Source organism: Scomber scombrus, chromosome 19, assembly GCF_963691925.1.
Source record: "Scomber scombrus chromosome 19, fScoSco1.1, whole genome shotgun sequence".
Lineage (NCBI taxonomy): Eukaryota > Metazoa > Chordata > Actinopteri > Scombriformes > Scombridae > Scomber > Scomber scombrus.
In genome coordinates this window covers 7,982,522-8,006,166 of record NC_084988.1, presented here as the reverse complement: position 1 = coordinate 8,006,166, position 23,645 = coordinate 7,982,522, and the positions used below count along the sequence as shown (strand labels likewise).

The 23,645-nt window shown below is 39.6% G+C and overlaps 1 protein-coding gene across 5 annotated transcripts in view; it reads left to right on the top strand.

Moving 5' to 3' along the window:
* The window catches only part of mta1 (metastasis associated 1), a 41,288-nt gene extending 18,002 nt beyond the window's left edge, over positions 1–23,286 (top strand). The window contains exons 4-18 of one of the 5 annotated variants that reach the window (XM_062440922.1): positions 10,069–10,195; positions 11,605–11,668; positions 12,075–12,156; positions 13,143–13,245; positions 13,554–13,653; positions 14,163–14,351; positions 15,379–15,453; positions 15,925–15,983; positions 16,259–16,395; positions 17,122–17,273; positions 17,950–18,139; positions 18,300–18,389; positions 18,935–19,090; positions 21,662–21,811; positions 22,611–23,286. In XM_062440922.1, coding sequence (XP_062296906.1) covers positions 10,069–10,195; positions 11,605–11,668; positions 12,075–12,156; positions 13,143–13,245; positions 13,554–13,653; positions 14,163–14,351; positions 15,379–15,453; positions 15,925–15,983; positions 16,259–16,395; positions 17,122–17,273; positions 17,950–18,139; positions 18,300–18,389; positions 18,935–19,090; positions 21,662–21,771 — 1,634 coding nt within the window. In that variant the 3' untranslated portion in view covers positions 21,772–21,811; positions 22,611–23,286. Of the gene's footprint in view, positions 1–10,068; positions 10,196–11,604; positions 11,669–12,038; positions 12,157–13,142; positions 13,246–13,553; positions 13,654–14,162; positions 14,352–15,378; positions 15,454–15,924; positions 15,984–16,258; positions 16,396–17,121; positions 17,274–17,949; positions 18,140–18,299; positions 18,390–18,934; positions 19,091–21,661; positions 21,812–22,610 lie in introns of all 5 variants that reach the window. The other 4 variants (XM_062440921.1, XM_062440919.1, XM_062440920.1 and 1 more) reach the window with 4 other exon arrangements.
* The last annotated feature ends 359 nt before the right edge of the window (positions 23,287–23,645 follow it).

Genomic DNA, 23,645 nt, shown 5'->3' with positions numbered 1-23,645 from the left:
GGGTGTGGGCTATATCCTGTCTGCGTTTCTGTAGCTGCAGCCTCACTGTATGTTGCTCTCTCTGAGCATGTGTGTGTGTGTGTGTGTGTATATGTGTTCTTATACATGCATGATGGACTTGGGAGTTTTTAGCTCTGGGCCCTGTCACAGTAATTGCTAAAGGGGTCGGTTTAATTCAGTTTCTTTATGGATCAGTGGAGAATGGCAGTCAAGTGTGTGTGTGTGTGTGTGTGTGTTTGAGCCCATGTGTCCTAATGTGTGTCTGCTGTGAGTCATTGATCAAATATTTTGCTTGCAGAGATTTCTTGAGCGCTCCCTCAATGGGGCCTCCAGCTCCAACATTAGCCCCTCCCCTGTGACCGAAGCAGCCTCCTGAGTGGTCAGCTTCTCTGGCGGACTTGGCATTTTACCTCCGTGGCCCCTCCCTTTAGACATTTGAATTTGCCGTGACTCAAACCTTTTTCTATTTTTGAAGCTGTGGCTCTTTGCTCCCATGAACAATAGACAACAATGTTGCCAGTGAACTGATTCACTAAAGTAGAACCAGTTTGGCTGAAGTCAAACTGGTCCTGGGCTAAGTGCAGTTGGTCTCTTAAAGCTGGTGCCCCCAACACATTTTGGGTCACATCCCTTTTTTATGGATGCTTTACTCAAAGTACTTTACCCCTCTGTTAGAGAACACATTAGCACAGGAGTCTGTATGTGAAACCCCTCACCCTGACAGTAGTAGTGTCATGTTGTACCACTTCAGTTGCACAACCACTCTGTATTTGAAAAAAATATGTTATAAATGGGACATGGTACTACAATGATAAGATACATTTCTCTGCAGAGCTTTATGAACTGCGGCCTTTTCAATGGTAACGATTACACAGTGAAAGCAACATCGTCCATGTGCTTGTTATTGAGAACAAGGAGATTTCACATGTGCAATGTAGTTAAAAAATGTTAATCTTTCAATATTATAAATTATAAACATGTAAAGAATCTGGCATGGAAGAAAGGAGAAGATTGGTCTAAAAATACCTTCCTCTGCTGTTTATGTTTACATGTCGTGCAGCAGTAAACCTTTTGAAACTTGTTTATCCTTCTTATAGTAAACTGAACTGCTGTTGTTTTTCATGACCAGCCACCTTTCACCAGATTTTTGCACGCGCTGCAACAACCTAATTACTCGTGTTTACATGTACTTGGCCCCTAATCAGATTTCTCCTTTACTTCCTTACCACATTGTTGAAACAAAGCTAGCACTGTCACGGAGTATGTACAGTAGTGATATAGAAAAGCGTGGCTAAAATACAAAATGATAAACTAAATGGCTGAAATCCTTACCACAATTACAGACATTTAGTTTCTTCCTCGCTGGTTCCATTTAGTTAAATATGATCTCCGCTGATGATGGAAAACAGTTGTTATCGTGTGTCTCTGGAAGGAGCTTTGTCACGTCTGAGAAAATATCCAAGTTTAACTCAGGTGTGGAGAGTGTAACGCCAGCTTTCTGCAAAATAATTGCAAATTGGCAGCATGGATTTTGAAAAACTTAGGTGTTTATCAGACAGGGAGGGTCAGACAAAAAGACACACTTCAGCTGCACCATGTGATGTGTTTTTTGGGTTTTAAGAAAATGTATTTTGTAAGTCCCCATACGTGACAGAATTGCAACAGTAAATCGCTTGAGTTCACTTAATCTCATGTAAACACACTGATTTACATATGTGAGTCTAATAATCCACCTGATTGGAGGAAAGGTCATTTGCATTTAAACTACATCTGCTCTCTACATCTTGTGCTCACATAAACATGTTTAGTTTGTTCATAATTTAAATATTTGTAGGATAGGTGAAAAAAAAACTATAGCTGCTGTCTATGCATTTTGGTTACTGAGAGGATCTCATTTTGACAATGATTTCATTGTTTTGTGGCTGTGAAGACACTTAAATACATTCCTGATTTTAGTTATAATTATTTATTTTATCTTTAAGAGACAAATAAAGATTCAATTAGTAACATAGCCCAAATACTGTGATTTTGTCAAATTTGCAGACATGTTCACTTCATACAAGGGGCTTTACATGTTGTACTAGTTACTTAACACTTTTCTTATGGAGTTGAAAATCTTCAGAATAAATGTTGTCAGTTTTTGATAACTAAACAGCATACTGCGTGATTCTGCAGTTCCAACTTTACAAGAAAATCCGCACCCACATCTTGCAAACTAGACTTGAAGTCCCATTGTCACCATAGTCACCATAATACAACATGATCAACGCTACATTGTCCTATTGCCTTGTTTGCTTTCCCCTGACTGAGCTGGTCTTGTCCTTACTCCTGTCTGGAATGTGCTGTGAACGAAGAAAAATGTTCAACTGTGCATTTGTGTAAAGGTAGCATGACGTTAAAATTGAAATTCTTCCTCGAGATGATGCCTGGACACAATCGCCTCTTTTGATATAGATTTAAGAGCTTGGCAGGACTGACAAAATCTTCATCATAGTATTGATAATGTGGTGGTTACTGGTGTTTTTGCAGTAAATCTAATACAAAGTTAAATAATTAAGCCACTAAGAAGAAAACAATGTTGGTAAAGGATAAGACAGTCTGGTAGGTTTGTAAACTTCATTGTAATGAAGATTTTAAGACTAGGTTAAGACAATATTTAAGGAATGTCATAATATTATGACAACAAAATTCTCAGATTAAGTGTCTAGTCTCCCACAGTATTGATTTTCTATCAGGAATAGTGAACCAGTGATTTTTGAGTGGACGCATGTAGCTGTCTGCTTCTGTCCACATCCCTGCCACCACCATATTAACACGCACTATATCATCGAGGTGTAGTCAGTTTGTTAAGGTAATAACGGTCTGCCATGCTCTCCTCACCTCCTATTCTCGCCCTCTAGCCTGCTCTCTTTCCTCTCCTTTCCCTCCCTTCACTGTCTCTCAGCCCGGTAAGGCGACCCATTCATCAATAATTGATAATTGGCTGGGACAGGTGAGATGGAGAGGCAATTTGTCGAGAGTATGGTGTGGGTGCCCTGCCAGGAGATTGGCTCGGAGATGGAGAGGAGGGGGGACTGAGGTTGGGGAGTTGAGTTGCTACTCAAGGACGCATAGCCATGGAGCAGCCAAGTTCCTCCATTTTTGGACAGAGGCTTAAAATTTCTCCAACAAAGACATCATAGCATAGCAGATTGTACACTGAATCATACATCTTTCTTATATCTTTGCTCTCTTTGATCTGATAAGTTATTTTCTTGAAGTGAAAACTATATCCCATCTAGAGCTGCAACGATTACTTGATCTAATTTAATAATATATTTATTGTTATGAGTACATTTTTTAAGAAATAATCCTAAAACTGTGAATATTTCCGGGTTTCTTTAGTCCTTTGTGAGTGTAACTGAATGTCTTTGGTTGTTGGTCTGGACAAAAAAAGAAAAACAAATTAGTTTGAATTGTGGGCTTGGTGGAATGGTGATCAACATTTTTCATAGTCTACAGACATGTCAGCTTATAGGATGGGCAAAATGTAGAAAACACACAACTTTAAAGTAGTGGTTGTGTAGACATGTATGGGTGTAAACAAAAAAATATAAACCAAAGTCCAACCAAACCAAGAAACTTAGAGAGGAGAGAGAGAAAGACTGTTTGCTTAGGCACATATTTAATATATTTATATACAGTATGTGAGCAGTCACACTAACCCAGTTGTCAGCCATCACTCCAAATGAGCTACCCCCCAGATCCCAGCAACCAAACCAAACAGGAAATTGGTTTTGATGCCCAGGGGCCATTACACATCCCTCCTTAAGAGTGAGGTCCCACCTCAGACCCTGGAACAAAATAAATATTAGATACAAGAAAATTCAATTAATATTAGACAATTTTCTAATCCATTATGATCTACAAACATCAAATGAGATCAGCTCATATTTACATCAACAATCCTATAAAACAACCTTTAGTACCTCCCAGTACCTATTTCCCCCAATTTTCACGACCCAGCAACCTTGGATCTGGAGGAAGCACTTTTAAGCGTACATCAAAACTGGGATAGTAATATAAAATGATGATAGGCAAGTCCACCAAAGCACATTTTATGTTGCACCCAGATGTTCTGCATTACTATCACGAGCTGTCGGAATTACTCATGTCCTAAATTTTGAAGGCAGTAAAATTTGCACAATAAGATCACCACTTAATGCCTCTCAATGAGGAGCCCACACCCTAAGCAAGAGTTCATCCTGGAGGAAATACCCCAGCCTAACTTCTCCCACCTGAGGTGAAGGCAAAACCAGGTCATACATGTTCTTCAGAGACCGGTCCTCTCTTTGTTCTTTCAACAGCTCTCAATGAGAAACAGACAGATCAGTTGGCACTGACAATGCAATTTTTTATTTTTTTTGCATCACAAAACTTTTCCGAAACCGCATCATTATCAGCCAGTGCAGCTCATTGCATGAGTCACGGCAAAGACTGTAGACACATCTTGCTCTGATTCAGTGACCCCTTGCGGTTCTGGAGCAAAGACTGTAGAAACCGCCTGATCTGGTTCGGAGACCTCTGGAGGTTCTAAAGATGAAGTATTTTTAGTTTGTATTAATACATCAAGTATTTGTACCCTGTCTGGCCGTACACGGCTACCTGCCAGGTCATTTCATTTCATTGACGTCAAATCCTTCAGCTCGCAGTTTCAGACAAACACTGACCTCCGCGTCTCCCCTTACCAAATCTCACGACAATCCTTTTATGCATGGGCACAAAAATGGTTTGCACCTCCACCATCTCCCTGTGTCTAAACCTGAAGAAAAAGGCAGGATTGCCTTCTCCACCAAAGGTATGCAAAGCTCCTGGGTCCCACAAAATTCTGACTGGAACTTGCTAGTCACTCCCTATTAGAGTTACAAAGTCATCAGACACGAATGGAGATTAACCCAAGTCAATCTTAGAGATGTCTATTGGCTTAACCTGCATTTGAAATGGAGCCACCAGTTCTGCTGCGTCACCAGCTGTGGGATTAGAAATAGGTGCAGCCACATCAACTGACTTCACATGGGATATTTTGCAAAGGACATTCTTTTTTCCAATGACCCTCTTGTTGGCAATCATTGTACACACTTGGATCACTTTTTCCATTAGGCCGCTGTTCAAACTTTGGGGACAAACAATCTCCTTTCTGGGATTTGTCACTTTTATACTGCTTGCATATCAACACATATTCATTGGCCAGCACCGCAGCCTCACTCGGACATGTGGCTTTGTGTTAATTGATATATTTTGCAATGTAATTCGGCACAGACTGAACTTTTCTGGAACAACAAGATAAGAATTTATGAAAACTTTTCACACCAGATGAAGAGCACCAGTGATTAAAATGTGAGATCAAATACTGTGCAAAGTCCACATGTGTTTAACAGTCTTTTGCCGGCCCCTGAAATGTTGGTGATATTCTTCAGGAACTAACTAATATGCCTTAAAGAAAACTGGCTTTACCATATTGTAAGCTTTTCAGTCCACAGAAGGTAGAGCAGAGTAAGCCTCTTGTGCTTTACCTGTGAAGACTCACTAGAACGTTAAAGTTTACCCATCAGGCTTCTTGAATCAACAACATGCTCAAACAAACCAAAAATGGGGGGAAAAAATCAACATCTTTTTCATTAAACTTTGGCAAAAACCTCAAGTTATTTGCAACATCAATATGTGAACCAGTTGTTTCTTCATTTAAAGTAGATCTTGACCTTTTACCTTCCTTAATCAATGTCAATTTTTGCAGATCTGAATCCAATTTTAGATTGTGCCAACCACTTTCTCTTTCATATAAAAAAAACACCCACAAGAGACAGTCTAGTAGAACCTGCTGCTACACCTCACAAAGGAGAACACCAAATAATGCCTCTCTAAACATTTTAGCGCTACCTGTTAAACTCAAAACAAAATGGATATGATTAATGCTCCCCAAAGTAACAAGACACTACTGTCATGTGTGATTCTCCAACCAAAGGTAGCAAAGAAAAACTAATGCTACCAAAAAATGATCGGACAAGCCCCCTTTTGTCATGACCTGGTTCAAATGTGGAGACCACACATGACTCTTTAAAGTACAATAAATGTACTAAACAAAAAACTAAAGTAAGTATGCAGCCAGTTCATCAGTAATGTGTGTAGATGTGTAATTATGTACAGGTGTAAGAAAACAAAAATAAATCAACCAAACCAAGTCTCACCAACCCAAGTGTCCACCACATCACATGAAAGTGAGCGATCTTACTACAACACACAGCAAAAATCAATAAACGATTCTTAAAACTATTATCTTGTTGATAATGAGAGATGAGATGTGACAGGATCTATCTGATGCAGCTCAGCAGGTGATTGATCCATTGATCCCTTTTTATGTTTGCTAATTATTCAAAGCAGCATATTAGAGTGTCAGGAAATAAACCTTGCAGATTTTGATCAAGATGGGAAAAGTATTAACGAACAGCATAATCATTCATATTCAGGAGGTGATATGCGAGAGAAAAGTGGGCAGTGCTTAACTCCTCACCTGAGCAAATTCCTGGGGGGGGGAAACTTTAGATGACTTTTGGTGATGTATACATTTACATTTTTGAATCGTATGCCCTAGATTTGTACATGAACCTGGTTGCCATCCTGCCATCAGTTTTGCGTGGGAGGTTTTTGGTGCAGCTCAGTTAAAACACAAATGCAAACAGCTTCTGTGTTACCTGTAAAAAAAACACAACATAAAATAAAATGTTGGAGTAATCGTCTTCATCTTTCTTCCTTTTCATTTACTTTCTTTTAATGGTTCAAACTGATCTGCTGGCAAAAAAAGTGCAAAGTGTTTTATTTAGCAGTCTTTAGTGTATAAATCAAGAGATTGTATATGGCACGCACCTATTTTTTCTTAACATTGAAAGCCAGTTAGGCTAATAGGTTACACACGCCTTGTGAAATTTGAATGTGAATAAGTTTTGCAGTGTTATCGATTTTTATGCAAATGCAGTGCCGTGTAGGGGAAAACATTATAAGCTGCATGGCTGCGTAACTACTGGAACATCAGTAAATGTAAATATAAAACACATGTAGGTACATTCAAAACATACAATTTAACTCATGTCAGAAGTGCATAGTATACTTAATGTCTCACACACAATTTCTCACAACACTTCCCACCTTATTTCCTTTTCATTCAAACCTTTTATTAATAATCTAGGTTTATATATATATATAGTGTGTGTGTGTGTGTGTGTGTGTGTGTGTGTGTGTGTGTGTGTCTGTGTGTGTGTCTGTGTGTGTGTCTGTGTGTGTCTGTGTGTGTCTGTGTGTGTCTGTGTGTGTCTGTGTGTGTCTGTGTGTGTCTGTGTGTGTGTGTACTGGGCACTGATGGTGTGTCAGGTGGGTGCTGAGTGCTGGGCAGAGTGAGGGAGTGAAGGAGTACTTATTGATTTTGGCCACACATCTCTTCTCCTGAAAATCCCTTGATTGCTTTTGTTCTGCTCCCTGTCTCCCTCTTTCTGTCTCGCTTCCTCTAATGAAACTCCAAATGAATTGGAGCACGTACTGACTGCTCTCTCTCTGGTTCTGTTTCACTTCAGGTCTCCCTCTGTCCTCCATACTTCCTCACTCTGTCTCTCTCTCTCTGGCTTTTTCCTCTGCCTGCCTGTCTTTCTCTTTCTCTGCTGATTTCTCTATCCCTCCCCCTCTTTCTCGCTGCCTTACACACTTTCTCCCTCAGTGCTCTTCTTGCCTATTTTATCTGACTCTTTGTTTATCTTTTTTGCTGACCATCTCACCTTCTCCTTCCCTTCCTCTCATCTCATCCACCAATGAGGAAGTGGGTTTTTGTGGTGGAGATGTTGCTTACCAGCAGCAGCTAAAGCTATTCTTACAGAATGACTCAGACACATGACCTAATCAAATGGACTGATAGTCCTTCCATCATCCCTCTGTCCATTCATCCTTGGACCTGTTTTCAAGGACTGTTTTTCACCCAATACTTTTGATTCTTGCTCCTCCTAGACTGTGTAGAACTGCAACAATTAGTCAATTAAATGATCAGTGTTTCACCATAATTTATTTAGTAATTTTTTGGAATATATGCCCACATTCTCTGGTTCTGTATTCTTGAATATGAATATTTCATGGTTTCTTAATCCGCTTGTTGTCCTTGAGTCAATTTTGACCTGGGAGGACGACAGGCGTTAACTCAGAAATTAGGTATTATTTCATTTAAATGAGGCCTGGCTATAATTTCAAAAAATATATGTTTAACTTGGGGAAATAATTCTTCTGTGATGGTAAATTTGAATATCTTTAGGTTGTGGACTGTTGATTGGGCCAAACAACATTTGAGACCGTCACCTTGGGCTTTTGGAAACCGTTAGTTGCAGCCCCATGCGTAATAATGAATGTACCTGTATCTTGTGATGTTGTGATCTTGTGAATCCAGCTGCCTCGCAAGGTAACAAGAAAGTACCCAAGGTGACAAGAAAAACACAATGGCGTACCTGCTGAGGCTTTATAACAAGATCAAAAGCAGGTTTAATGTCCCGTGTTCGTCATCTTAGTTTTACAAGTTGGCATCTTAGAATTAGCTGATTACCACAAAACACAAAGTACAGCCGAGTCTAATGGAAATGTCATAATTTTTGTAGCTATGCTGTCATAACAAAAGAATGGGGGGAAAAAATGAAATAAAGTTTTAAAGTGACGGCGATGATAAAAGTTCAGTTATTTCATTTGAGGTGAACATGAATGTCTGGACCTATCTCATGGCAATCATCCAGTAGTTTTATACGATATTTCACCACAAATGTCAACCTCATTAGGTGGTGCTGAGTAATCAACAAAGTCAGTATGCTTCTTTCTCTTGGGACCATGAGTGTCTGTACAAATTTAATGGTAATCAGTCCAATAATTATTGAGATATTTCAGTCTAGACCAAAGTAGTGGAAATACTGACAGACTGACATTGCAATCCCTAAAGCCTCGTCACTAACGTGGCTAAAAATGAGCTCAATCAATGTCATAAGCTGAACATAAACATGCATTCTTGTACTTCTGTCCTCATGAGGAGTTTTCTGGGGATCCTAAACATGAGTACGACACTTCTAACCTAAATTTATAACCAAATACCTTTTTAATGGTCAGTTTATCCAAATACTCTGACACATCTGTCACCACCGCTGATACATTTAAAGGTGAATGAAATTTATTTGTGCTCATTCATAAAATAGAGACATCTCTTTCCAGAAACAGTGTCCCCATTACTTCAGATAATCCCCAGGACAGGTAGAAAATTTAAAAAAGTAGCTTCAATGAAAACCTTTTGACATTGAGGTCTGTGGATTATCCAGAATAACTGGGACATTGTTTCTGAAAAGATTTACTGCTGAATATAAATTTTTCAATGTTTTGAGCAAATTAAATTCCAGTCACCCTCATTGTATCGGTTGATGGCAGAAATCTCAGAGATTGATATCTCTAAAACTGAGACCGTGCTCACATACCTTTGTAGTCTACTATGTAGAGAAAATAGATTAAATCTACTCTGATGTTTTTTAGATCTCATTCAGGTTCTTATTATAGTTTCCCTGCTTGAAATACAGGGTATTACCAAAATAATGATTTTATTTAAAAAATGAAAATAATAGTAGAGCATTAAAGTGATGGAGAATCCTGAAGGGACAAAGAGGAGTGAGTTCGAACCACTGCAATACTTTAAGTGTAGCAGTACTGAATTGGACGAGTAAACCTCAGCCAATTCATGTTTGTTTCATACTTTGTCTCATGTAAACATAGTTTGTGAGATTTCGTGTGAAATGATGGTGTATATATACGCAGGTCTCCTCCTCCCCGGGGACTTCATTGTTCCAGCTCATCAAATGTGCATCACTGTGCTTCATGTTGCTCGTTTTGCACCCGAGACTGTCTGTGTGGCTGCAGCCGATACATTTGCATCCCCCCCCCCCCCCCCCCCCCCTCTCTGTTTTTTCCCTGTAGACGTTATTATTCCGCCTCATCTGATGTATGTATGTTTGACCTTTGCCCTCAACCCCCCAGGGGAGCTGGAGGAGGAGATGGAGAATCCAGAGATGGCGGACCTCCCCGAGAAACAGAAACACCAGCTTAGACACAGAGAGCTCTTCCTGTCCCGCCAACTGGAGTCCTTACCTGCCACACACATCAGGTACACTGCTGCACACCTGCCTGGTATTAAACCAACAAATGATGTGTTCTAGTTTGCGTGACTTGACTTTTAGGTCAGTTTCTCTTTAATTTTATATGTATCTTTCTCCCAAGAATATTGGACCTCCTCAGTGCACTTTTTTGATGCTGCATACACCAAAACTTTGTCTTAATACGTCTTTTGGCCTACTGAGTCCAAAAAACTCAATTTTCACAAAACTTATAAGAAATTGATTAACAAGAAACTTGAAACATCTCCCTTAGCAGAATTATTTTCACTTGTTTTAGTTAACTGTTAAAATGAAACATTTGGTAGACTTTTAAAGCAGAATGAATTATTTAACAGCAGCATATACTATTAAATTGGTGATATTTCACATCTTGGTCACTTGATTATACTGCTTTTTAACAGTTTGATTACTTATTTCACTTATTTATTACCATATTTCTCTTTGTGTTTGATTTGCTATGCAAAGCACGTTTTACCTCTTCAGATTCTGTTTGTGGTGGTAAATACTGCAATGCTCTGACCAAAAATGTGGTCAATGATGATGACATCATTCATTGATTCCTCCACTCAAGGATCTCGGTCTTCTGTGGTTATGGTGGCTCAAAGATGGTTGGAAGCAGTTTGAGCCTCAATTTTCAGTATGTTTTAAACAGCTCAGTCACAGAAACAATCTTCAGTGTGCACTTCGAGCACTGAATGTCAACAGACAGCTGTTTCTACATATAGAACTGCTTTTGCTCATCAGTAAGCTCCAGGCAAACCCACCTAATCATTACCACATTATTACATGACATTTCCGAAGAGTCACAGAAAGTGTAAACTGACATCTGCTCAAATTAAAAGAAAACACAATTCTGACGAGCTGTTTAGTTAGAAAATCAAGCCCGATTAAATTTTCTATCTTAACTCCAGTGTGCAGCGAGGTTACTGAAGGTGTTTGAGTTTATCGCCCTGACAAATTCTATTTGCTTCAGGCCAGAGAGGCATGACTAAGTAGCTGGTAAATAATCAGAATTCATATAAGCAGCAGTGAAATGACAGAGATGAGCACTGTCACCATCCACACGCCGACTCAGGATCCGTCAAATAACAGGTTGCACCAACTGGAAAAATAAAGTCAAATCAATCTCACCATTGCAGATTCTGAGATGTATCGTACATCAAAGTTTCTTCTTTTACAATTTCTCTTGGAGAGGAGAGTTTGGACAAGTGTAGATGCTTTAATCTCACACTTACATAACGTGTTTATCCCAAGGACTTCAACTCCTGTCTGCTATTCTATGTTACGTTAACTAATTTTTTCTTCATTCTCTCCTTCCTACCAATCTTTTTCTTATTTTCCTCCCTTCACATACCTCTTTTTCTTTTCTCATCTCCTTGCTGTACATCCTTGTCTTCAGGGGGAAGTGCTGTGTGACGCTGCTGAATGAGACAGAAGCTCTGAAGTCCTACCTGGATAGAGAGGTATGTACGTACACCGGCTTCACATGCTCAGTACCATCGAGGGGTCTCCTAAACTGTGATTAGGTGTGTTAGATTTCAGGAGGTCTGTAAGAGAGTGTGTATAAGAGACTTATGAGTTCAGAGATTCTTGTTTCCAGATGAATAATTCAACGTGTTGACCCAGAATGTTCTTTTCACATACTGTAATGAGGAGACGAGAGACTAGCAGAGGGGGAAAATGAACACACACTCACACACTCACACACACACACACTCGCGCATGCACTCCTCCACTCTTATACACTCGCCTCTCTCTCCGCTTGCCCATCTTGCTTCCTGTTCCCTTCATTCCTTTCAATCCTCACGCCTTCCTGCCATCTGTATTTCCCAGGATGCCTTCTTCTATTCACTGGTATATGACCCTCAGCAAAAGACCCTGCTGGCTGATAAGGGGGAGATCCGCGTGGGGAACAAGTATCAGGCTGACATCACTGACCTCCTGAAAGAAGGTACGTCCAACTTAAATGTTGGCAGTTTTAATTGAGCGTTTCCAGAGCAGCTTATTCACAGGGTAGCACATGAACTTTTTGTTTCTGCAGGGGACATTTTACCCTGCGCTGTACTGACATTTTTTTTGTCATTTTTTAATACGAATTTTCAACATTAATAGGGCATCCATGAACTATTACATTTTTTGAGGACGTTTTTGTAACTGCTCAATTCTCAGGAACATTTTATGACGTTAAAGCAGTCTTTTTTAACAGATATCATCTATGTGCTACACAGTATGCAAAGGATCAGATTCATGACTGTATTTTATGGCAAAATGTAAAGTGGCAACTATTCATACATCCAAACCTTATTAGAAATGTGGGCCTTATTTTAAACACTGAAGAATATCACTAAACTTTATACCTTGGAAGAGTTTCTTGACTTTGCAACTTGTCCATAATGTTAAAATCTATAATTATCATCATTTGATCAGTCTGACAGATATTTTTGGCTGAAACTGAAGCCTTTTTTGTGCCAGATTTTTTTTTTCTGTTGTTGCAGATATTCAGTACAAATATGACTATTTTAATGCCAAATTTTTCGTTTTCATTGTTTTGCCAGAATTTAATTCTTAGCAGGTGGGAAAACCTCTGAAATTGCAATTAGCACACCATGGGACATTAAGCTCTCTAATTAAACCCATGTTAATGAAATTTTTTGGTTTACATGTGTTAGAAGTTGAGGCAGGTTGGCTGGTGGGTTGCGGGCTGGCAGCTTGACAGCACCCACCTATTCAACTCTGGGATTCATTAAAGCTTCACACGAGACATTTTTAAAAAGGGGAAGCTATGAAGAAAATCTCATTTTGATTGCAGATTTTACAAACTGTTGTTGTACAGATGTGACCCATGAGGTACCCCATTGGCCCTGGACAACATCAGATAATTACTGTAAGAGTGCTGTCTATCTCTCTCTTTCTCTTTCTGTATGTGGGTCTATGTAGGCGAGGAAGATGGCAGAGACCTAGAGAAACTGGAGGAGAAAGTCTGGGATCCCAACAGCTCACTGACAGAGAAACAGATTGATCAGTTTTTAGTAGTAGCTCGGTAAGTAATAACAGTAGAGAAAAAAACTTTTCATAACCTTTGTTTCCCCCCTTTTTTAAGAGCTAGATATAGTAGTTGATTCAGTAATAATTGGCTTGGAGTGTATCATTTGCTTTGCAAAACTACATTACTGAATATTTCATCAGGAAGCAGCAAATTTATGACTTTGCTGATTTTACTTTTTTCCTGCATAAATAGTTCTGAAAAAAGGTCTGATGTCAGGTGGAACTATGCATATAGGAAGTCTACGCAGTGGAAGTTTTTTCTGTCCTTTTTATAGATCTTTTTTTTCCCTCTGTGTCCCAAAGGTCAGTAGGTACATTCGCTAGAGCTTTGGACTGCAGCAGTTCTGTCCGGCAGCCCAGCCTTCACATGAGCGCTGCAGCAGCCTCCAGAGACATCACCTTGGTGAGCTATCCACACATACATACAAGCACACACATGAAAGTGGCCTTGGGTTAAATCAGCATCGCGCCATAGGTGGAACGTGTAGGAGAGAGGCAGCAGTGTTAATCAAAGAAAATGCTTGTGTGTGTGTGTGTGTGTGTCTGTTAGTGATTGTTGAGGACTGTGTCTGGTTATCCTTAACAAGCACTGGGCCCCAGAAGCTTGGTGCGGGTCTATTCTGCCCTAGATCTTATCCTCCTCATATATAAAACATAGATGAGAGAGGCCTTCTGGCTACACACACATACACATACACACACACACACACACACACACACAAAAACATACACACACATGTACACACAGCCCAAAGGCTGCATATCAACTCTCTGGACTGAGCAAATAAAAAGGTGCTATACTCATCCCAAGAACTCAGCAGAATCATGCAGAAATTAATTGCATAATTGATCCAAACAAGATTCAGAACAACATGAAAAAAACCCCAACACTTATTTCCTTCCTGTGCTCAGTTTCACGCTATGGACACCCTCCACGCCACGGGCTATGACATGACTCGAGCCATCGCAGCGCTGGTGCCTCAGGGTGGGCCTGTCCTCTGTAGGGATGAAATGGAGGAGTGGAGCGCCTCGGAGGCCAACCTGTTTGAGGAGGCGCTAGAGAAATACGGCAAAGACTTCACCGATATCCAACAGGATTTTGTAAGTAGCCAAAAAAAAGAAGCTTAGGGCAAAAAAAATCTCTGCTAAATTTAGTAGTGTAGTCAAGATATGCAAGGAAGACCTATTGAGTACTTGGTACAGTATGCTGCTCATCAGCCTTTATGTTGGATCCTGAAATCTAATTTAAAGATGTGTGTTGTAGGTATTCAGTGCACTCATAATTGCTGCTTCTGAGTGCATAAACCACAGAATTAGAGCTGAACTTCTGCAGCAGACATATGGACTTCATTCGGGTATTTAGCTGATTTTATACAGAACAACTTCCAAACACAATCATGGTCTTGTAAGCAAAATACTTAAGCAAAGCACGATGGTCATTTATCTTGTGAAACATCCCAAAGAAACTAGACAAACCAGACTAACTTAGGGGCCCACAGAATGTCCTCTGTGCTTTCAAACTGAGAAGAATAAGGCTGCCGTTTGTGGACTTTCCTACTACACATTGTGCTCAGCTCTCACTGTGTGCATCACTCCACCACCTGGTGGCCGGCTGCTGTCAGTGCCGCTCACTCTTGTTTCCACCCCGGTCTTTTTTCTCAAACAACAGGACTAAACCACCATTATGGGTGGGGCCACTACTTGACAGCTCATTTTCCTTTCAAACTAGTAAGAGGAAACTTTACTGTACAGTCTCTGTAGGATCAAACAGATTTTGTGGCCAGTTGTTCTTTTTTTGTCCTTTAAGGAAAGATATTTTTAGTAAAAAGTGGTATTTTTTGCGGCAAATGTGTAAAAGTTGTGAGGAATTCTTTAAGTTTACACACAGTTTACGTTTGAAACAGACAACATGAAGCTTCTGGGTGGTTGCAGTATTCTTGACCTCTAACAGCTACTCCTGTTGAAGTGAAATGCTAAAAAGCCTTGACAGTGAAACATGTGCAGAATATTACATGCTCACCTGTCAAGAGATTGAAACCTGTGACCTGTCAGTTTTACATCTGCTCCCACCACTTTAATACCCCCTAGAGGGAAATAATGATTATTTGTCCTCTCTCTACTTCTCTAGTTGCCCTGGAAATCTCTGACGAGTATTATTGAGTATTACTACATGTGGAAGACCACAGACAGATATGTACAGCAGGTAAAAACCTTCTTTACACATCAGTAGTAGCTTTCTATATTTTTCATGATCATTTCCTTTCTTTACATCCTAATAACTGTTTCACATTGTTTTTTGTTCACACCTGATGACTTACATCTCTGGTGAAAAAGGCAATATTCATTGATTTTTTTACATAAACATTTTTTGGCTCATGACCTCATTTTCGGCTCCAAAACTGTTCATGGTCTCAGCTTTTTTGTTAAAATGTACTCTCTTTTCTTTTTTTTTGCTGAAGTATATGTGTTCGTGTATATTCTGAAAATGATGATTATCCTGTTTATTCTTATTATAAATGAGTCAAATATCAGTCTCGTTCAGAAATATTCATTTACTCTGTCTTCAAATCACATGTTTCAATCAAATGTTTCCAAATGACAGACGCTATACTGTCTCTGTACATCACTTCTTCTCTTCTTTCTCCCTCCTCCTCAACCTCCGTCTCTGCTCCAGAAACGATTAAAAGCAGCCGAGGCAGAAAGCAAGTTAAAGCAGGTCTACATCCCCAACTAGTGAGTATCTCCGCTCTGTCATTTGAATATATTGAGATATCAAATTTAAAGTTTACATCTCTGCTATTTAAAAGTTGACTGCTGCTGTTGTTTAGACACAAGCCCTTCTTTCACTTTATTAGCAGTCGTGACAGCTCTCAGTACAGTATTAGTGTAATAGCTGTCTCTGGCAGCAGGCTGATGAATGTTATCTATTCTCTTAGTGAATGTACATTCTGTGCCAGTCTTATCTTTGCTGGTCTGACCCCCCCGTCCCTGTGTCTGTGCCTCACCAGTAACAAGCCAAACCCTAACCAGCTGAGTAACAATGTAAAGCCACCCCTCGTGAATGGAGCGGGCGGCGCAACTGTCCCAGTACCTCCAGGCCAAGGGCAGACACCCACCCTGGGCAGAGCCTGCGAAAGCTGCTACAGTAAGTCATTCACTGTTAGAGGCGTTGTGTCTATCACTGATTGAAAGCAGAGGAATAAAACATGGTTATATCTACAATAAACTGTGTATTTGTGATTTTCTCTACATAAGTTCAGTAGATCAAACTTGCTGTTGAATTGTGGGCGTCCTCACGTCTTAGGGGTTAAAACACCAATTATGACCCAAAACTTCACTGGTTCAAGTCCGACTGGGGACCCTTGTTGCATTTTTCTCTCCCTTATTTCATGAAATTACTGACACAATTGAATAAAGACATAAAATGTCCAAAAATATCCAGCAAAATATTCCAAAAACCCAAACTTTAGTGTTCTCGACTTAATCTTAAAAATGTGTCTCCTCCTGTGTTTTGATTAACATAAAATTGCAACAGACCACTAAATTGAACCAACAATAGAACTGGAACAACTTCTGCATTCATTTACAGAAGAGACATTTTCAAATCAGGTGATTTAAAGAGTGCAGATCTACGATGTACTCACTGTACGTGGCACATTTCTCAGTGCAGAGAGAAAAGCATTACATGCCCTGCAGCACAGTATTGTTTGAGTTATTTTAGTGGTTATAGTTAATTCAGTGATGAATGATTAAAGTTTGTGCTCTGGACTGTGTGCACTCAAGCACGTGATTGTGATTATATCTGGATTATGTGTCATCTTGTGCACGGGTGTGTGTGTGTGTGTGTGTGTGTGTGTGTGTGTGTGTGCAGCTAGCAGCTCCTACCAGTGGTACTCATGGGGACCTCCAAACATGCAATGTCGCCTTTGTGCTTCATGCTGGACCTACTGGAAGAAGTACGGCGGGCTAAAGATGCCCACAAGGCTGGATGGGGAGAGGCCTGGACCCAACCGCAGCAGCATGGTATACACACACACACACACACACGCACAGAGTCAGGCATAAGTACACACATTACTGTGAATGCTCCACTTGACACTCAGTTTATTTATTCTGCAAACAACGGCCTTAAAGTTTGCCTTAAGACTAACACTACTAACACTAGAAGAGTGATACCACTCTGTTCATATCTGTCCACTTAATATGATGCTACATCAAGGAGGAGATTAGCTTAGCATAAAGATTTTGGATACACTCCATTACAAGTCTACATTATATCCTTTATTTTTAATTATTTCTATGTTTGGCACTAACTAGATGTTTGTGTCATATGTCAATGAGCCAGATTAAAACCACAAGCATAAATAGCTGAAAAGGATCTAAATATTTGCCAACCCAAGTAAATTATTAGCTATAAAATGACTTTGATAGTCATTCGCCATGCCAGTGGGTTAAATGTATGGTGCATTTTAAAAGAAGCATTACAGTCTGTTACATTTTGCCAACCAGCATTGATAAATTAAATCTATATCAGATAACGATTTACTACAATGTTTTTCTAGTCATAAGAGAGGTGATAATTAGACTTGTCCTCTGAAATACTAGCCTGTCAGTGTTCATTAAGTTGTGAAAGCACAGACCACCAACACACTTTTTCTGGTATCTAATAGACATGTTGTTAATCTGATTGTACGTGCAGAGCCCCCACGGCCTGCCCATGCGGCACAGCGGCAGCCCCAAGTTTGCAGTGAAGACGCGACAGGCTTTCTACCTGCAGACCACTGTGCTGACACGAGTGGCACGCCGCCTCTGCCATGACATCATCAGGCCGCAGTTTCTGGGCAGGCACCCCTACATCCCTGTTAACACAGCAGCCATCAAGGCAGAATGTAAGCAGTCTTTAAACCTGAAAAAATATCTGAGCACTTTTATGACAATATCACACATACAGTTCAATCTGTGTGTTGTTGATGCTTATATTTTCTTTTTTCAGCCCAGTTTTTTCTTTATTTCTTTCATTGACTGTATGCTTGTAATGAATGTCTACAGGTGCCCTGCGGTTGCCAGAAAGGCCAAACAAGCCTTTGCCACTAAAACCAATGAGGCGTAAACCTCTGGAGTCTGTGGTTCGATATTTAGGTAAGACAAAGTCACCCAGTACGTCTGAACTGAGTTTCTATTTTCATTCTGTTTTTAACTGGGTGTGGTGTAAATGAAGAGCTCTGCTTCCTTTTGACATAGTGACACTTTCTTAACATGATAAAGACACACTAACTCTAAGGGGAAAATCAGAGCATTAAAGTTGACTTTACATTTTTTGCCACCATTAGAAATATGATTGCAAATGTAAAAAATCTCCTCATCAAATGTTTGCAAAGCTGATTTTTCTATCAATTTTTAAACCCTCCTTGAGTTTCCACACTAACAATCCTATTATTACCTGCTTTTGCAGATGCATTACTGTGTTACCACCACCTGCAGATCAGTAGAATAGTGTAATATCATTGACAGGAATATATATTGTGTTACACATTTCTCCATGGTGCTACTAGTGGTCAAAACCTCCACAGGGTGCCTTAAACACAGACGTATGATAGCAACATTTATTCTTGCTCCAGGAAAACAGAATATTATTTTTGCTTCTAATCACTCAAAATCTCTCTCTCTCCCTCTTCCACTTACAGAAGCACATCCCCGTCCAGCCAAACCTGACCCTCCCTTTCGCGGAGGCACCATCTCTACAGGCAGCCTGACACCCATAAAATCCTCACCCATCTTCAACAATGGCTCACCCACCATCCTGGGCAAACGTTCCTATGAACAGCACAACGGACTGGATGGTGAGTGTGTGAATCAAACTATTAATTATTGAAAATCGTCATATATCCTGAATTTCAGTCTCCACCACTAGTTATTTAACAGTATGAACACACTAAAACATTTCATTCAATTACAATTCCTGTTGTAGTTGAAAATGGCCGTGAAATGAGATGTAGAAGATGTATAAAAAAGCATTGAAATAAAAACTATTTTCCACTTTTTTCTCACATCATTAGAACTGATAGTCATGATCACCTCACTAATTATCAGGTAGCTCTGATATGAGATTTCATGAAGGAAATTAATTAAAACCGTGCACACACACATGTGTTTGTGTTCATTTGTGTGCAAGGTAGTTGTTATCACTCATTAAATTATTGGAATGGAATAATTCTGAACTGTTAATCTAATTTTAATATATTTTTTGTGGGATTTTAATCATTACAGAATAATTTTACTGCATTAACACAAAGTACAATTTTATACATTATGCATAAATGTTAAAGCTTTAATATTTCTGCTAAACACTGATTATTTGAATATTTAAGGAGCATGCAAAGGCGCATCCGAGCCTGCTCGATGGCTACAACACAGTTATGATTCACTGCCGAAGGGTTAAGAGTTTGTGAGGGGCTCCTTTTTTTTGGGTTATGTCCCACATTCCCCGTCCCTCGTGATGTGAGAGAGGGGAAGAGACAGACTGAGAGATCAAGAGAGTGAGAGAATGCCAGAGAAAGACGGAGAGAAGAGGGAGAGCAATTGCATGAGGATGGGATCGGCCTTGCTTCTTTAGCTGGAGGCTATAGTCTATGTTGTCATGGTAACAGCGGAGAGGAGGATGAGGAGGAGGAGGAGGGCTTGGTAAGTGTATCCTGAGGGAGAACATCTCCACTGGTCTGTGAGCCCACCTCAGGCCCAGGCTGGGATAATACACCAGGGGGAGATTTGGGTTGGAAATCAGCCAAGTTTGAGGATTAGGGATTAGTTTTCATTTTTTATTTTAACACCAATTTAACAATTCCGAAGATAGGAAAGGTCTCTGTAAACATGTTTATTTGTATATTGGTTAACTGATAATCATAACAATTTTATCATTTCTTTTGGACTATTTGTGTAATTAATAAAAGGACTAGTTCAACATTTTAGGAAATATGCTTATTTGTTTTCTTGCAGGGTTAAAGCTGGAGAGCAGGACTTTGTCACCCTCTTCTGGCAGTGAGAGTAATTACAAAAACACTGTCAGCACATGCTCATGTCATAGGCTCTGCAGTAGCCTACTCTGTTGCTACTGTTGTGGCTGTAAAATGGTAGATAAATAGTTTTGAGCATCACAAAACCCCTGTGAAATACCTGGTTTCACTCTCAGAATTTGATCCTTTCGGTCCGACAACATTTGGAAAGTGTAGAACAGCCACACAGTTATTTTATCACCACTTTAGTTAACAAAGCAAACTGGAAGTTACCCATCTCTAGTGTGCATGCTCTAACCATAGAGCATGTGCAGTATGTATTCATCTGGGTGACACAGGAATGTCAAACCTGACACCAAATGAAAAAAACTGTATACTGTGACATACAGAGATTTACCTGACAGTGATGGGCTTAATCAGCACTGTGTGAACTTGTTTGGCAAGGGCTTGAATATAATGGATGTTCATTTATATGTAAAAGTGCCACACTGCAGTTTTAAATGAGAAGATAGGCACCACTCTCATGTTTGTGCTTCAGGTATGTAGGAAAGCTGGGAGGTGATTAGCCTAGCTTAGCATAGAGACTGGAGGCAGCTCAGAAATCCCTTCCCTACTAGTATGTCTTAAGTTTGCTAATTAAACACACTGTATCTTGTTTTTAATCCGTGTGCAGACAGAAATGTAAAAACACCTTTTCTAATTATAAGATAATGTTTTTTTCTTCTCTAAATGTTATACTGTGCCTGCAAATTGAATATTTGCCAGAGGATCAGACTTTAGTGTGGCCGTGGAGTGTTCAGTTTGTTTTGCTGTAACTTTGAAACTGTAGTGAACCACCTGCTCTCTCTTGGGTTTTTTCAGTTTTTCCAGGTCAGGTTCAGGTTTAGTAGAGGTAGTTTTCTCAACAGATATGATTATGAATCATGTTTAAGTACAATAATCAGATCATCCATGATATGATAATGACATTTATAAAGATCACTTAGTCTTGATTATTGTTTTCTGGTGTCAAATTGTTTACTTACTGTTCAACTGTTGGAAAGCATCATTGAGGAGATTTGAGTTCACACACAGATGTAAAGGTGTAAAGATTCAAAGCTGCATCACTAAATGCTTTACTCATTTTTGTTAGTTACATATCGCTCATTAAAATAAAGAAAGATCTGGTTGGTGAATGTGATTTTCGTCAAGCGCTGAAGAATAAAGCAGAAAACACAGTTTTATAATAATTTATAGCTTGGTCTGTAGATATACTAAAGAAGTGTGTACCTTGTGGAGCCACCAGAGGGCAGACGACTTTATCCTGTAGTGTATCTATTGTAGTATCAGTGGACTGACTGTTTTTTTGTGTTTGTTTTCTATCCTGAATCAACATGTCTTGTGCTCTTCCTCATCTTGTAGGCACTAAATCCAAAGGCCTGACTCCTCAGTGGGACATCATGGCCAAACGGGTGAGTGAAGTGGCGCGACCCTCGGTTTCCATGCCGGATGAGGTACACGAACTGGACTGAGCGCTCTGCAGGAACGACCTCTACTGCAAACCCCGGTGAGGTGAGGCACACTGCTGGGTCTCTCTGAGGGTGATCTTAACACCCTGACTGCTTGTCATGTTTTAAAAATGTTTGACTTCTTAAAATTTTAAGCTGATTTTATGGATACTTTAATACCTACCAAATAAGTTTATTTGGTCCAGATGAGTAAAACAAAACAGAAACACGATTGCCTTTTAGTTGATTTGACTGTTTAACTGACTGCCATCCTGCATCATCTGCACTACATGAACCACATGTACCAGAATTTGATTTACCCACAAGGGTTCAAATTCTGGAGTCTGACAGCACTTTGGGTTGTATATCTTTCATTTCTTAAATGTAGGCCTCATAATGCTTCGACAGATCGTACATCACTTTCATGATAGTTATAATCAGTAGATGGATTTAATTTATGCTAAACTAACATATCCACTCTCACAATAATCCTGCGGTTTGGCGGCTTCAGCTGTTTAGATTTTACTCAAATTAACTGAACCAGAGTTCTCTTAAAATTGTGATTGTCAGCTTTCACGCCAGCCCAACCAATCTGAAGTGCACGGGCAGATTATCTGTGAAAGCAGCCTAAAGGTTGATTCTGATGATGGTAAGATCCAGTAGAGATCAGGTGTATATTAGCTGTGAACTGGGTGCACAGCTCTGCTATCATTATGGTGAGGAGAAGATACTGTGAGTGCTTTGTTAATGAAATTGTACTCAGGTCGACTGCACAACCAGGAAAGGATACTCCTAAACAATTAGCTGCTGTTTGACAACAGGAGAAATGTTCATAATGACTTTCCCTTGTGTCTTTTTCACAGCAGAGGGGGGCGTGAAACTGAAAGACATTTTCCAGTAAACCATAGCCGAGGGCAGCTGAGGAAAGCTGAGAAGAGAAGAGACGACAGCATTGGCCACCTTGCTTCATTCAGACAGTTCGGGTCTGTCAGATTACTGAAGACCAATTGATAATCGATCAGTTTTGCTGTGGTCGATCAGAAGATGAGCCTGACTGTACAGGACTGTGTTTATTACTTACATTTCTCGTTATTACTGTCAATGTAATTATTGTTATTGTTATTATAATTTTTTTTTACCAACTATAACTCAGCTTATTGTTTTTCGATCAAACGATGGAACTTGTGAAGTTTCATGAAAAATGCTTGCAAAACCCTGTGGAAAAGGGTGGAAGGACTGTAACATAAGCCACTTGCATCTTCTATGTTTTTTTGTTGTTTTTTTTTTTGGTTTTGGTTTTGTTTTTTTAACAAGTCATATTCCACAAGGAGACGCACTTTTATTTCAGCGACATGAGTTAACTCCTTGTCCTTTGTTTCAATGAATTTGAACGCTTTACGGGAATCTTCTGTTTTGTGAGCCGGCCTTGCTCTTTGGCCAGAGAGGTTTAACTTATTGAGAAAGACTTGCTGTTTTTTCTACCTTTTTCACAAGTAATGCATCTATGCTTCGATAATGTAATTAAAAAAAGATAATTGATTTTCCCTCTCCTTTTTGGTGTCTGTACAGAGGTTGAAAGGTGTCAAACATTGCACTGAATGTTCATTTTCTAAGCTGGTATTCACTCCGTTTATTTCTACTCAAACGGGTATGCAAACAGGGTATATGCAAAAAAAAAAAAAGCTTTTCTTTCCAAATTGCTTCATATATTTTGTTCATTTGAAAAATGACCAGTATAAGAAAAGCAAAAGACTAAATGCACAAACATATGTGTTGTGAGAAAAGTTCTAAAAAATAACATGGACTTGTGTTTTGCTTTCATGTCCTGTCATTTTGTCAATGTGTTTTTTTGCTAATCAGCAGCAGTGAGGGCAATATACAGATAACACTTTAAGTCC